This window comes from Rattus norvegicus, chromosome 10 (genome assembly GCF_021556685.1).
Source record: "Rattus norvegicus strain SHRSP/BbbUtx chromosome 10, alternate assembly SHRSP_T2T, whole genome shotgun sequence".
NCBI classification, from domain to species: Eukaryota; Metazoa; Chordata; class Mammalia; order Rodentia; family Muridae; genus Rattus; species Rattus norvegicus.
This window is the reverse complement of record NC_141543.1, coordinates 39,903,270-39,919,732: the sequence shown is the minus strand read 5'-3', so window position 1 is coordinate 39,919,732 and position 16,463 is coordinate 39,903,270. Positions and strand designations below refer to the sequence as shown.

At 38.2% G+C, this 16,463-nt stretch overlaps 1 protein-coding gene across 13 annotated transcripts in view; it reads left to right on the top strand.

Moving 5' to 3' along the window:
• Positions 1-16,463, top strand: part of Cnot6 (CCR4-NOT transcription complex, subunit 6) — a 52,226-nt gene that overhangs the window by 30,489 nt on the left and 5,274 nt on the right. For 5 of the 13 annotated variants that reach the window (XR_015630310.1, XR_015630309.1, XM_087570273.1 and 2 more), the window contains 9 exons: positions 4,520-4,706; positions 6,755-6,840; positions 8,114-8,203; positions 8,311-8,379; positions 10,493-10,650; positions 11,643-11,797; positions 12,521-12,675; positions 13,801-14,031; positions 15,654-15,856. Coding sequence is in view for 8 of the 13 variants with exons in the window: in XM_087570273.1 (XP_087426399.1) it covers positions 4,520-4,706; positions 6,755-6,840; positions 8,114-8,203; positions 8,311-8,379; positions 10,493-10,650; positions 11,643-11,797; positions 12,521-12,675; positions 13,801-14,031; positions 15,654-15,856 (1,334 nt within the window). In the remaining 5 variants the exon portion in view is untranslated. 13 annotated transcript variants of the gene reach the window in all.

Below are 16,463 nucleotides of genomic sequence, written 5' to 3'. Positions count from 1 at the left end.
AATGTGACGGTACTTTTTAAAAAAAAAAAAAAAAGAACCAGTGGGGTTGGAATACAGAGAAGTTGGTAAAATAATTTTTAAGCCATTTGATTACTGGGTGCTTTCATAAAGTTTTCTTTTTAAATGGGATTTTCTTTTTGTTGTTTTTAAAATTAATTATTTGTCTGGTTAGAGAAATGACAATTAGTTTTCATTTATCAGTGTCATATGTTTATTGTCCAGAGTGATTGGCTTCATGAAGATATTTTTATTCATATTCTCCCTTTCTTTCTTCCCAGCTTTCCCTTCCTGCTAGTTCTGTTCCTCTGTTTAGACTTATTGAGCTTATTGCTATGTCAAACTACCTGACAAAGGCAGCCTAAAAGAAGGAAGTGTTTGATTGGGCTCTCAGTTTCAAGAAGCAGTGTCTCATGATAGGGAGCATATAGTGTCAGGAGGGGACAGATGGTTGGTTACTCTGCTTCTACAGGCAAAAAGCAGAGGGCTTAGCCTCATTGTTCTTGTCCAGCCTGAGACATAGAATGGTACCACCCACTTCCTTCCTCAGCTAGCTTAATCTAGATAATCCTTCAGAGACTCGGTTCCATGGTGTTCCTGAATTCCATCAGATTGACAGTCAAGACTAACCAGTACACTGTATTCATAGTTTTCTTTGCATAAGGAACATTTTCTGTCTCCCTTTCTCTTTTTTTTAGGACAGCTATTTCATCAACCTTGTGTAGTTACAGATTTCTGTAATGTTTATCTCAGTTTGAAAACATTTCCATTAGGTCCTAAAAGGAGCTCTTTTTTTCCTTTTCCCTTTCTCCTCAGCATCCTTCCCAGCAGCTATTACTCTTCCTTCTTGGTGGGCTTTTACTGTTTGGACATTTCATGTAAGGGCATTAATACGATGTGTACGATTAATACGATGTGTGACCTCTCATCACCAACCAGCTCTTTCACTTAGCAAGTATTTTCAAAGTTGATCCTTGGTCTAGCACATACCTGCTTTGCATATAATAATATTCTATGATATTGAACATACCACATTTTATTTATTAATTCATAGAGTCATAAACATCTAGATTATTTCCAGTTTTGAGTTTTTGTTTTTTGTCTTTTAAGTTTTTTGAGACAGGGTTTCTCTATGTATTCCTGACTGTCCTGGAGCTGGCTGGTCTCAAACTCAAAGAGATCTGCCTGCCTCTGCCCAGCCAGTTTTAAGTATTAAAATCTTCTGTAATCATTTATCTGGATTATATTTTGATTTCTGTTGTGTATATACCTGAGTTAACTGCCTATCATATATTAACAGTATATGAACTTTTTAAGGCGCTGTCATTTGATTGAGTACCTAAGCCATTTTACATTTCCACTACCACCATGTAAGGTTTAAGTTTCTCTGTTTACTAACACTTACTTTCTGATTGTGTCCATCCAAGCGGGTTTGAAGTTCATCATTGTGATTTGAGGGGGTCACATTTCCATTTCCCTCATGGATATTAAGTGTCTTTTCATGTGGTTATTGACCCTTTGTACATTTTTGGAGAAATATGTGGTTTTTTTTTTTTTTTTTGAGTGTTTTTGAGATGGGATTTTACTATGTAGCACTGAATAATCTGGAAGTTACCGTATAGCCCAAGCTGGTGTCAGACTTGTAGTGCTGTTGCCTCTGCCTCCTAAGTACTTATAAACAAAGCCTGTTCCAGTTGTACTCAGATCCTTTTTTTATTTTACTTTGTAAACTGTGTGCCTGTGTTTATTAGTACACAGTGCCAGCATGCTTGTGTGGAAGTCAGAGGACAACCTCGTATGTTAGTATTCAACATTCACCTGGTTTGAGTTAGGGCCTCTGTTTCTTTGCCACATCTGTCAGGCCTACAAGTTTCTGAGCGCTTTGAGGGGTCTCCTGTGTCTGCCTCCCCTTTCCCTGAGAGTTATGAGATTATAGATACTCACACCGTCTGGTTTTTAATGGAAGTTCTGGGAATTAGAATTCAGGCCCTCATACTTGCCTGCTAAGTGCTTTATCCATTGAGCCAGCTCCCACAGCCTCTCTGAGTTTTAAGAATGTAAATGACTTTGCAAATTTACGATTTGCCAAATATTTTCCTTTTCTGTGGGTTTATCTCTTCTAAGGTTGTTCTTTAAAGTGCAAAAGATTATTTTTCTTCCTAGACAGGTTTCATTATGTAGCCCTGGATATCTAAGAACTCTCTCTGTAGACCAGGCTGACCTTGAACTCACAGAGATCCTTCTGCCTCTGCCTCTGCCTCTGCCTCTGCCTCTGCCTCTGCCTCTGCCTCTGCCCCTGCCCCTGCCCCTGCCCCTGCCCCTGCCCCTGCCGAGTTGTAGGATTAAAGGTACATGCTCCCACTGCCTGCAAGTTCAAAAGATTTTAATTTTAATAAAATACAATTCACTTGTTTTTGTTTGTGCTTTTCAGTTTTGTATATAATGTAAAGTAAGGCCCCAGCATCTTTTTTTAAAAAACATTTAAAAATTTTTGTGTGTGTGTCTATGTGCCACAAGACTGCCTGTGCTCAAGGAGGCCAGAAAAGGGCATCCAGTTTTCTGGAACACTAGAGCACTTGATGGTTCTGAGCTGGCTTATGGTTGCTGGGAACTTAACTCTGGTCCTCTGGAAGAGCAGCCAGTGTATTTAACTGCTAACCCATCTTGGCAGCACCCCTTCTTCATTCTTTTGTATATAGTTATCCAGTTGTACATTTCTGTTATTTCTTAATTTTTTTCTGTCTCCTGAGTCCCTATTTAGAGTATCTAGTTACATATGCTTCCACTGTTAAAAGTTGTCCCAGATATTACTGAAGTGCCATGTGTTTTTTTTCAATGTGTTTCCTTTTTTGTTTTAAGTTTTTCTTGTCCTGCAATCCAAATCCAGTAATTTTCTTCAGTGTCTAATATACCGTTAATCTCATGTTGGCCATTCCCCTACCACCACCACCACCACCATCCCACCCCCCAAATCTGAATCTTGATGTAAATGCAAAATTCTACAAGTTCAGTTTTGTGTTTGGGCTTTCATTTCTATCTCAACATTGTTACTTTTCCTAGTTTTGATTAATTTTTCCCTTTATGGATTTTTGCTTTCCTGATGATTTACATGCTTGGTAATTTTCTCTTTGGTGCCAGAAACTGAAGCTTTTCTTTGGATGATCCATGTTTAAGGATTCCTCCAACTAATCTTGGGTGGTGTTAAAGGGATGCGGTGAAGGTACTGGAAAACAGTCTGACTCTTGTGAGATTTGAGCTTAAACTTTCTAGGTACGACTGGAGCAGTTAATAGTCTAGAGTTGAATTTTGACCCTGTGCCTTCTGAGTGGAAAGGATTTCTCTTTATACTCTTCTTTGAAACCCAACCACCACCGTGTTAGTGCGATTGTTTCCAGAGCTCAGGAGCACTCGATCTAACTGGGATTGCCCCTGCCCTGTTTTGTTTTTTTGCAAATACTGCCCAGGAAGTAAACTGAGAAAACTGTAGAGACCACCATATTTGTTTCTCATTTCTCCTGGGTAACTCTGCTACCTTGGTTGGTGTCTTCTGTAGGATAACAAATTTGGGCTTTCTTACCCTGTCTTGACTAGAAGTAAAAGTTTCAAGGTTGTGTTTTCAGCCGTTAGACTACAATAGTCCTCAAAGGCTGGTATATTTCCACTGCATCTGTTTGTTTCATTCTCTCTCAAATTAGGCTCGAAAGTTTGTATGTATTGTAGAAACGATTGACCTCTTAGTCAAGCAATGCCTAAGTATAGATTTCATACTGTATTGAAAGAAGGCTGTAGTTTTACATTTCTGAGCACTATGTTATTGCTTGGCTAGGCATCCGACATGTTTCTGGGAGATACTTTCTCTTGTACGTTAATGGTACAGGTTTTCCTTTTTATTGTTGTTTTGTTGTTGTTGTCTTCTTTTGGGGTTTTTTTTTTTTTTTTTTTTTTTTTGAGACAAGATCTCACTGTGTAGACCAGGCTTGCTTTTGACTCTCCAGTGCTAGAATTAAAGGTTTCTACCACTACACCAGGCTTTACTGCCTCAAAGGCACCACCATAATAGAAATTTTGTTGTCTTATATGATGCAGTTATCACTTGAGTAATTTGTCCCTAAGCTCAACTAAACTAAGAATATCTTAGCTTCTTTTTTTTAAGGTAACATTTTTATTTTTCAGACATTATCTTTCATAGTATCTAAATTCTAGATTTATCATTGCTGTAGATTACTCATATTTTTTGTTTACATATCTGAGGTCATTTAAAGACTTCTTTCCAGTATGCTCTTAAAATGGAAATAGTTGACACTTTGCTTTAAAAGTTTAAATTTTAGCTTCCTTCTGCTAGTTAGAGTTAATCATTTAGTGCATTGTGAATTTTTCTAGAATGGATAAAATCTTGTTAAGTCTTCTCACACCTTTAAAATAGTAATTTAAATACCTAATTAAAACATATAACTTTTATTTACTACTGATACAAATTTGGGCGATCTATATATATAATCTCTCCCCCCCTCTTGTCTTGCAGGAAAAGTAAGAAGCTTAAGCTCATCTTTGTGGTCACTAACTCACTTGACAGCTTTGCATCTGAGTGACAATTCCCTGTCCTGTATTCCTTCAGACATTGCCAAGCTTCACAATCTGGTATATCTGGACCTGTCCCATAATCAAATCCAGAGTTTACCGGCAGAACTCGGAAACATGGTATCACTCAGGTATGCAGACTCAGTATTGGACCTTTAGGTTCCTCTGAAACAAAAGGCAACATGTATATAGTTAGGAAATAAAGCTGTTTCATATTGAAGAAATAAGTTTTATTAAAAGATTTTTGATAAGAATTTAATGTTCAATAATAAAAATTAGGTAAGTCCATTGCTTAGTTTTTTTTAATTACGATGTCATGGTTTTTGTGTTACGTATTTTATTTTCAAACCAAAACAGTGTAGAGATTAACAACTGTAAGGCACTGTGTTATTTAATGTCTTTAGCTGTGACCAACAGTTGGTACCACACAAACATATTTACTCACATGGGTCCTTGAAGCCTGTTGCCTACAGTAACATGAACAAAGCTACAATTAGTTACTATGCTTGGAAGCCTGTGGTCTTATGTGTAGAATTTAGAGTAGTGTAGTTCCTTTGGGAGATTTACTTTGCTATATGTAAATTATGTAATCTTAGCCAGAAGTTAGGGATGTTGACAATAGTGAGTAAAAAGCCACCATTAATTAATTTAAGATTCAGCAAATGATATAATTGCTGGACTTTTTTCTTTTCTTAAAACCTTTGAGGGGCTGGAGAGATGGCTCACTGGTTAGAGCAGTGACTGCTCTTCCAGAGGTTCTGAGTTCAATTCCCACCAACCACATGTTGGCTCACAGCCATCTGTAATGGAATCTGGTGCCCTCTTCCGGTGTGTTTGAAGACAGCTACTGTATACTTATAAAATAAATAATTCTTAAAAAAAAAAAAAACCAAAAACCTTTGAAGATTTTATTTGAAGAAGATCTACATAAATCCAAACCCAGCATACCTGCTCAGAGCATGGTGGTTTTCATGGCTTCTCTGCTACCTTTTAATATAAGGAATGAAGACTTACAGAAGTGTCTTTGTTTTTATCAGTCTCAGTCCAAGCTTTTCACACTTCCTTGGCTCAGTTATTTAGTATTACCTTTTTGCTTTGCTTTGGTTTTGTTTTTTGAGACAAGATTTTTCTTTGTAGCCCTGGCTGTCCTGGAACTCACTCAATAGACCAGGCTGGCCTTGAACTGATAGAGCTCCTCCTGCCTCTACCTCCTGAGTGCTGGTACTAAAAAGTCTAGCCACTACTGCCAGACTTACTATAACTTTTTAATCCTCAGAAACAAACTGGTGTACAGAGCCTTTTTTTTTTCTATGTAATGTATTTGGAAATAAATAGGAACCAGTTACTCAGATCTTGTTTTTCTTGTTCAGTTTTCTCAAAAGTATGCAAGATTTGTATCAAGAAACAAGGATGGTAGAGATCATGTTTCTCATCTAAACTTTGATTAGTAAAACTTAAGACAGGAAAGCAGTAGTATCTGTGCTTGGTTGGCTTTTTTCCTTGAAAATTCCTGTGACTCATATTTATAATGTGGTTGTAAGAAACATTAAAATAACCTCTTGTTTACATAGCTTTTACCCTGAGAGTTCTGTAAGCTGGAGAGAGGGTATGAAGAACTGTAGCCATTGTGAAGCTCATTCAGCAGTTCTCATGATAGCCTCTTGTTAACTTCTCTCCTTGTTGCTGCAACCAAACACTTGAGGAAAAACAAATGTGAAGGGAAAACTCCCTCCTTAGATTCATGGATCAAGGGCGTGCAGTCCATCATGGTGGGAGAGACGCACGGCAGCCAATCACACTGCATCCGCCTGCCATCAGGCAGTGGAGATGGATGTGCTTCCCCCTCCCCCTTTTATTTCCTGTGGCTTCCTAGCCCTGGGGCTGCTCATAATGAGGTATCCATGAATTTAATAACTTAAAAATTGAAGCTTATATCATACTTTGTTTTTGTTTCTTTTATAGTAATCTTCCCCCCCTGTTTTTTTACCAAAAGTATGGTCTGTGACAGTGTTGTTGTTTATTTTTAACTATATAGAGTTTGAGAAAAGCCAAGGCTAGCTGTTGGAATATGGTGTATACAACTCTCGTGCTTAGGTACATATTTCCTAGAAATAGCATTGTTGGTTTTACTGTTAAGATTAACATGTCTTCTGACTTCCTGGAATTTTTATATCATTAGGGAGCTCCATTTAAATTACAACCAGTTACGAGTTCTACCTTTTGAGCTGGGAAAACTGTTTCAGTTGCAGACTTTAAGCCTGAAAGGTAGGATTTCGGTTTTTTCTTACAGTTTCAAAGAAGCTATGAGATGCTTGGGCAGGCAGTGTTGTCCTGTGCTTTATCTGTTGCTTTGCCTGTGCTGTAGGTTCCTGTCACTCTTCAGCCCCAGGCAGCCGGTGTCATTGTGTTCTCCTGGCTCCTGGCCTGCCTGCTTTCTTTGCTTCTGTCTTGGTGCTACCTTCCTTTTGCTGTGCTTTCTCAGCATGTCGTAAACCGCTCTCTGCTTGTGTTCAAATGAGAGTACAGTTCCCATAAAATAAGAAAGAAAATTTCCCCAGTAAGTAGGAATCTCTGATTTGGTCCTGGTACTAGAAATTATGCTTTCGAGGGTTTGTTTAAAAAAAAAAGTTTATGAGTACTTAATCAGTATTAGAAGTGGGGAAGGAGAAATGCAGTAGGAACTATTATGAAATGGCTTAGCCCAGAAGGAGTCAGAGTCAGATTTTTAAAGTGTGTCAAGACATGGGCATGTCTTATAATGTGATTGGTTCTTCATCAATCAGGGCAGATGTGGACAGATAGCTGTCTCCTAAAGCAAAGGCTTCTGGGTAAAGTCTCTAAGAGTTACATTCATATTTCTGAATGATAATTATAGGGTCAGATAATATTCCTATAAATTCATTTGATATACCATTAAAACTGTTGAATAAATAAATACATAAATAAACACTTATATATGGAATAATTTTTAGCAACCATCAACTTTACAGATGTTTCAAGCCCATTGCGTGTCAGAGAAAGCCTCTCGTGTATTCTTCCAGTTCAGAATTGATACAAAGCACTTCTTTGTTAACATTAATCCATTAATAATCATTTTATGAACTTTTGTGTACAGTGCAAAGTTTGAGGTAGAGACATGACTCAATGGTTAAGAGAAGCACTGGCTACTCTTTCAGAGGACCCAGGTTCAAGTCTCAGTACCCACATGGAGCTCATACCTGCCTGTAACTCCAGTCCCAGGACCCAGTCCCCCTTTCCTGGCCTCTAAAGGTGCCAGGCATGCACATGGTGCCCAGATATAAATGCAGGGAAAACACTCATATTCATAAAACAAAAGTACATATTTTTTTTAAAAAGTGCTAAGTTTTATTTTTTTATATAAAATTTTTCAAAAGAGTCATTTTTATGTGGTAAGTTATTAGCAACTATAATGAACATTGTTGTAATAATATAATGTTTTGTATTAGGTTATTATATTTATTTTTTTTCTGTTTGAAACACTTTATTATCTTAATTTACCTGCTTAAATTTTTCCCAGGAAATCCACTTACCCAGGATATATTGAACCTCTGTCTGGAGCCAGATGGAACAAGAAGGCTACTGAACTACTTGCTCGATAATTTGTCAGGTACTGCAAAAAGAAGTAAGTGGCTGTTTGTTTAGACTTTTTATTAGGAAAACATGTAAGGATATCACCTAATTATTACTATTTTTTCTATATACATATATACCCAGTTTCAACAGAACAACCACCTCCAAGATCTTGGATCATGTTACAAGAACCAGACAGAACAAGGCCAACAGGTTGGTAGCCCTGCTTTTTTTTTTTCCTCCAGGGCTGAGGACTGAACCCAGGGCCTTGCGCTTTCTAGGCAAGTGCTCTACCACTGAGCTAAATCCCCAACCCCATAGCCCTGCTTTTTAACATTAATTTTTGATCAGGTCTTGATATAGCTAAAAGTATTGTTGGGTGCTTTAAATTATGAACAGTATTTAAGGTAGTATTCTTATAAGCAATTTGGTTTGGGAAATAACAATAATGATTTAACTCTTTAATGCATTGCTTCTTAACCAGGAGGCAGTTTATCTTTGAGGGGGCATGTGTAGTGTGTAGTTGTTGGTATACTGCTCTGTGTTCCCCGCTAGACACACGTGCATCCGCCCAGGAGGCAGCACCCCAGATCCACACATGAAAGACAGACACTCATACTTTCTCTCTCTCTCTCTCTCTCTCTCTCTCTCTCTCTCTCTCTCTCTCTCTCTCTCTCTGTGTCTCTGTGTGTGTGTGTCTCTCTCTGTCTCTCTGTGTCTCTCTGTGTGTGTATGTGTCTCTCTCTCTGTCTCTCTGTCTTCCCCCCACCCCCCATGCTTTTTAACTCAATGTCCAGGTACTCTAAGGCTTCCTGGGCTAGCGCATCCTTATCTTCACTCCCAGTTCAACACTTCTAGTTCTGCCCTCAGCCTAGTTGCTCGGTTGTCTGCTCCTTGCTCAGCTTGGTTACGATTCTCATCTCCTGCCTGCTACCCCAGGCCTAGTTGGGGAAACAGCCAATGGCCACCCCACTCTAGATCTCACATGGCTGGTAGTTCTTTCTCCCTCCAAAGGATAGCAAATCCCTTTCCTCCTGTGTCTGCTAGACGCCTTCAGGGAAACTAGAAGTCCTGTCTCTTCTGTCCAGCCTTTGGCGTCTAGCATCTTTATTGACTATTCAAGAACCAGTTGGGGAACAGGACCTTCAGCATTCATTCCCGAGCATCAGAACTACCCCTTGCGACATGTATCACATTTGGCAATTCTGATTGTCAAAACTGGGAGAAGTAGCTGGGGATTTAGCTCAGCGGTAGAGCGCTTGCCTAGGAAGCGCAAGGCCCTGGGTTCGGTCCCCAGCTCCGGGAAAAAAAAAAAAAACAAAAAACTGGGAGAAGTATAATGTGGAGAAATGGGATTGATGTCAGGGACACAGCTAAGTATCCCACAGTGCCTGATCAAGTTAGCCCGTACAAGAGAAGACTTCAGCCACCTTGAACACTTGACCTTTTGTATCAATCACATTCACTGAATAACATCTTTCCACATTGGAGGTTTCCATGTGCTAATGTGTTCTAAAGGTACTTAATATCAGGAAAAATATAAGAGCTTTTTTACCTGAGGAAAAAATTGAACTTTAATTCATTTTTAACTTAAATTTTTTTTGGTTCTTTTTTTCGGAGCTGGGGACCGAACCCAGGGCCTTGCGCTTCCTAGGCAAGCGCTCTACCACTGAGCTAAATCCTCAACCCCTTAACTTAAATTTTATGAAGATAGTTTAGTTCTCAGAGTATGTTTAACAGGATTTGGCTGATGATATACCTGTCCTGCATTAACACAAACAGACTACCTTGTTTCCTACCATTGCCATTCCTCCTGTAGCTAAGACAAAATTTTCTTAGCATTTCTTAGTCTGTGTGTCTAAGACAGTGCTGCTCTACAGGTTATTCTAATGAAAGACTTTTGCCCCAGGAAGCCAAAAGTAACTCTGATTTGCTTCATTATTACATATTTGTTCTATTTGCGTGTTCTGAAGCCAGACTCACAAACTTTCTCCAGGCTAGTCTGTAGTTGGTCTATAGGAAAAAGAAAATTGGGCAACCTGTTAAGAAAATTGCTTGACAAGTTTCCATGTTCTGCATTTACAGTTAGTGGCATAGAAGAAATAAGGAGACCTGGTTTATCCTGTCTTCTAGGTTCTGCAGGTATAAGCACATTGTATTCTAATTGGTTTGTCTGTCTTTCCATCATTTATTTTTCTTGAGTAATAACTTTTCAATGACTGTAGGTTCAGTGGTTAAGTCTGACTTAACATAGTGAGGACTATTACTGAAATAATTATGGTGGTTTTTTTCTGCCACATGTGTGAATAAGTTATTTTTCCTACAGCCTTGTTTTCTGTCATGTGCTATAATGTTCTTTGTGATAAATATGCGACCCGGCAGTTATACGGCTACTGTCCATCATGGGCACTAAATTGGGACTACAGGAAAAAGGCCATTATTCAAGAAATTTTGAGCTGCAATGCTGATATTATAAGTCTTCAGGTAAGTCATGCAGAAGACTCTTTAAGTTACGTGACCCTCCAAACCAGGACATAACAAGAAGCAATTACCCTTGAGTATACTATGCTGATGATATATTTGAAATGCTAGCTTCAGCAGCCCTTAAAATCCTGGCCTTTTATGGTTTGGGTGAATTCTGAAAAAAATCAACTGTCTCGCTGTGCAGCCTTCTGTGCTGTCATATTAAAGCAAATGGGTTCACTTAGGTTTTAAACACTGATAATAACTTTAGTCCTTTGTTCAGTATTCCTTTGTACTGCATTTGAATTGGGTGGTAAAGTTACTGAAATTGTGCCATTATCTGGATATATTCTTACTTTACCAGTACTGTTAATAGAAAAATTATGGTGAAGTAGAAAACAATTGGACTGTCTGCACTGTAACCTAGGCTTTTTAGCCCAAATCTTACAATAATTAATACAGTTTTGGTCAGTTTGCTTTCTTTTTCTGGGTCTAGAATTACAATCTGTGACAACCACAATTCCTTCTTGTATGGTTCTTGTTCCAGCAACAAGACCTATATTTAGGTCTTGTTCTAAGACCTAAATATACATGTGTGGGTGTATATATCTTTTACTTTTTAAAAAAAATTATTTATTTTTATTTTATGCATACGAGAACACTGTAGCTGTCTTCAGACTCATCAGAAGAGGGCATCAGATTCCGTTACAGATGGTTGTGAGCCACCATGTGGTTGCTGGGAATTGAACTCAGGACCTCTGGAACAGGTGCTCTAAACTTCTGAGCCATCTCTCCAGTTCTATGTCTTTCATTTTACTTCTAAACTATAAAGAACTAGTATTAGCAACTGGTACAATAAAGTCTTCTGATTGGTTTTAGATAAATTACATTTTGAAGATACTCTTTGATCTGTAACTTGGTCTGTTGACAAATATTTCCGGCTGTACATATGGGGTTAATGTGTAGGGCAGGTCTGTATCTTTGAAGTAACTTTGCTGGTTATGATTTTTCAGGAAGTTGAAACAGAGCAGTATTACAGTTTTTTTCTGGTAGAACTGAAAGAACGTGGCTATAATGGATTCTTTAGTCCTAAGTCTCGAGCTAGGACTATGTCTGAACAGGAAAGAAAGCATGTTGATGGCTGTGCAATATTCTTCAAGACTGAAAAGTAAGCCTATCTCATTTTTTTAAAAATAGGATAGTGTCCTCAATATTTGCTGGGTGGAGCAGAGGATGTAGCAATTAATTGGTAAATAAGAGAATGAAGTGCCATATTATTATTGAAGAAAACAGAACTATTTAAAATTAAAGGGTCTTGTCTTTGTTTGAAATAACTTGTTTTGAGGACATATTGAGATCACTGCTGTTTCTTTGGGTGGTTTACTACAGATTTAATTTTGCTGCTAATTGAAATATTTTGCAAGTAACCTTCCCTCTTGGAAAACTATATTTTGGAAAATAATGATTTAAAAATTATGAGTTGAAATATCAGCAGTGATGTTAAAGATGACCACTACACTGTACTGAGAAGTAAAGATGTTTCCAGGTCTTACCTATAAGTCAGAAATAAACGGAAAGGAACTCTGAGGTCTGGGAGTGTACATCATTGTTTGAAGTGTGGAAACATACATCAGTGTTTCGCATCTGGTGATATACACTAGTGTTAGAGAATTTGCCTAATATGCATCCTGAGTTTGATCTCAGTAACACAAAACAAGCCAAGTTAGACTGGAAATAACCTTAAGTGAATTTGGGGAGCTTGGCACTGTGGTGGATTTTCCACTCTATGACTGAAGTGATTTTTGTATCTGGTTATAAGGTTTTCGAGGAAGGCTTTTCCCTCAGAGCTAATGGACTGCATTTCTGATCCCATGTTTATGCTTTGTTTCAGATTTACTTTGGTTCAGAAACACACGGTTGAATTTAATCAGCTAGCAATGGCGAATTCAGAAGGGTCTGAAGCTATGTTGAACAGAGTCATGACAAAGGATAACATTGGAGTTGCCGTACTGCTAGAACTTCGAAAGGAATTGATTGAAATGTCATGTGAGTGATGGCTTCACTGCCTGTAAAATTGACATTCCTATCTTCCCAAATTTAATAGTTTGGAGTAGATACCTTCAAAACAGAAATCTCAGTATATGTTTAGTAGTCTGGTCCAACACCTGAAGAAATTCAGTGAGTATTTGTCTATTGTAAAATGTCATACATCGTTTTCTCTATCACAGTGCTAAAGATGAGAGAAACGTTGCCCTCAAAATTTACAACCTCGGAAAGGCATAAAGAAAAATAGATGTTTTAATAGTAATTGAAACAATTGCTCAGGGATAAGAATTCAGTATGTTCCCTTGATTTCTTGTCAGCAGGGGTGTTTGGTAAAGCTAACTTTTTTTTGGTTCTTTTTTTTTTTTCCGGAGCTGGGGACCGAACCCAGGGCCTTGCGCTTCCTAGGTAAGCGCTCTACCACTGAGCTAAATCCCCAGCCCCGGTAAAGCTAACTTTTTATAAGTTGATCTTCCTGACTGACTTAGAGTTTGGGAAGGAAAAGGATTATATATAATGGCTTAGATGCCGAGAACTGAAGCTTCCATTACTGAAGTTGGTACGAACTATGATGTTCCTCTAAGAAGTGAAGAATATTTTTGATAAAGCCTCTTGGAGCCTCATGTCCAGTCTATTGAGAGAATGTGGAACTATTCTCCTTGTGTTAGGTGCAGATCTGAATTCTTTGCTATTCTTTGTTGTGGAATTTGTGATATTTAATGTAAAGATAAAATCTAGTGACTGAGGATCATGTCTCAGTGCTAGTATTTGTAGAGTATGCACAAGGTCTGTGCTCACTTTCCAGTTCCTGAGGAAATAAAAAGGCCAAAGAATTAAAAACTGCTGAAAAGTGCATATCTAAGAGAATTTAGATTTAACATGATGACTTGATTTAGTGCATCTAACAATGGCTGACATGGCTGCCTCTGTCCAGGTAGGCTGTAGTGCTGGAGTACCAAAAAGATCTAGAAATCCAGTCCTTAGCTGTATTGTATGTCAGGTTCACTGATTGGTGGGAAATCACTAGGTACATTAGATTCTCTTCTGAAATTTCAGTTGTTTTTAGATGCTGTAATAAGCTATTACTAATGAGCACATTTTGTCTGTTGTATTTTTTATCTAATATAGCTGGAAAACCACATCTGGGAACAGAAAAACAACTTATTCTTGTGGCTAATGCTCATATGCATTGGGACCCTGAATACTCAGACGTGAAGTTGGTGCAAACTATGATGTTCCTTTCAGAAGTGAAGAATATTATTGATAAAGCCTCTCGGAGCCTCAAATCCAGTGTATTGGGAGAATGTGGAACTATTCCACTTGTGTTATGTGCAGATCTGAATTCTTTGCCAGACTCTGGTGAGAAAAGTAATATTTTATATGGAATACAGCTAGTTTTTTATTTATAATGTTTTTTTTAAACCTAATATGCATGTGCATGTCAAGGTTTTCATAAGGATCAAAGAACAACTTTGTGCAGTTGATCCTCCCTGTCTACACTCTGCGTTTTGAAGGTAGAACTCAGGTCATCAGGCTTTAGGACAAGCACCTTCACTGCTGAGCCATCTCACCAGCTCTGCAATGTAGTGGGGGGAGGTTTTTTGTTTTTATAATTCAGAATTAAGTATAAAGGGAATTTCATTTTGTAGTGGCAGCTGCATACAGGTTTTATAGTTTTTTTTTTTTAATAGGATAGGCAGAGGGGAAGAGCCCGATTTTAAGTAGTGTTATAGAAACCTGTGGACGCCATGCGATGATAAGTGTTGCTCATTCAGTCTGTGATCTCCCTTCCCTGCTTCTTCACGCCACCTCTTTTCTTTTCTTTTTTTTCTTTTCTCCTTTTTCTTTTTCTTTTGAGGCTGGATTTTAGACTCAGGAAATCTTCCTAAATAGGTATAACCACAGGACACATGTCACCATACCCCCAAGCTCCAAATCTTCTTTCTTCTGGTGACTTTCATTAAAAAGTACAAAGTACATCTTAGATAGAAGTTAAGACCTTTTATCATACAGATATGAACTTATCTTTTTTGTTTTATATGATAAGGCAAAAGAGAGCAAAATTCTTGTTTTTTTTTTTTTTTTGTCCTAAAGCAGGGCTCCGAAAGCCTGGTTTTGTTAAATACATCTTATGGCTGGCACAGAGAATAAACCAGGTCCCTTTTAGTAGCAAATTAGTTCACTGTGCTCCAGCTCTTTGTTCTTGCTCTCATCTAACAATGTGTGTATGTAACATGTGTGATACAGCGTGACTGCATATAATGCAGTGCTGTGTTGATAGTTGACAAATATGAGAATACATTATTACTGTGGCAAACAGATAGAGCCCTGAGGAAGAAACTTAAAATTTGTTTTCAGGGGCAACAAAAGGTGCCTGAGATCTCTAGACCCTTCACCCTGTACCATCATTAAGTCATCAGGCTGTCTGGGAAGCCTTGCTGCTGAAGAGATGAGCTTCTCTGACAGCTCCACATGCTGCTCAACCCTCTGGTTGCAGATATTGGAGGGAACAGGGATGTTTTTTAACAGCACTGCAGGGAAATGTCTGCTCATGTTAGGTACTTTAATAAAAGTTAAAATATATTTGTAGAACCTACTTTATGAGTAAGAATTTAAGAAAATAATGAAGTTGCCCTCTTACTTGATGAGACATTCTGTTCCACCGTTTGGTGAGGTGGTGACACATAAAACCCAAAAACAGGTTGTGTAGGCCTGTGGGTGGTAGAGGACACGAGGAAACGCGTACTATTTTGATTGTGATGTTCTTGCTTAAGTCTGAAGTTAAGTAGGAATATTCTAGCTATCTGCTTTATGGAAGGATTTGGAAAGATATCTACTTGATGATTTTAAGCATACTCAAATGTAAAATATTTGGGTGTTATAATTTCATAAGGATGAATTTGGGCAAATCATGACAAATTAAGAATTTTGTTTTCTGTGTAGTTTACTTGACAAATATAAGTACATTTCTGTTTGTTTAGGTGTTGTAGAGTATTTGAGCACTGGTGGGGTAGAAACAAATCATAAAGACTTTAAGGAACTGAGATACAATGAAAGTCTTACAAACTTCAGCTGCAATGGGAAGAATGGGATGACCAATGGAAGAATCACACATGGTTTCAAGTTAAAGAGTGCCTATGAGAATGGCCTGATGCCTTACACGAATTACACATTTGATTTCAAGGTACGCTTTCAAACCTCATTTTTACCAGCTTGTCCTGTAACTTCTTAAGTCTTAAATACCAGTGTGTGCTCTGACTGGAACTGAGCAGTCTTAACTTGGCAGCAATGTTCATTGATCTATGGACAAGCACGGGATTGGTGTCAGTCTTTGTAGATAACCTAGCAGAATAGTTTCCAGAGTGAAAAGTCAGGTGAAATGTGGCAGTAAGGCAGTTATTGGTTATTCTTTGCCCTTGTGACATTTAAATACTGGTCACTAAAAGCGAGACACTGTAGTGTGTTCTTTGCCATCAGGTGAAGGGAGCCATCCTTCTGTCACACTGTAACTGGAACACCTTTGAATGCCAAAGTGGGGTTTATGTTAGCCATTTTAAATGTGTGTGTGTGTGGGGGTATGTATGGGAGGGTGTGCTCATGTTGCCACAGTGCTTGTATTCATGTCAGAGGGCAGCTTGGAGTTGGTTCTCTCCATTATATGGTCCCCTAGGATTGAACTTAGGTTGTCAGACTTAGTGACAAGTGCCTTTACCCACTGAGCCATCTTGCTATCCTTACAGAAGTACTTTTTTGTGTTTTGTAGGGAATTGAATCCAGGGTCTTATGTCTCC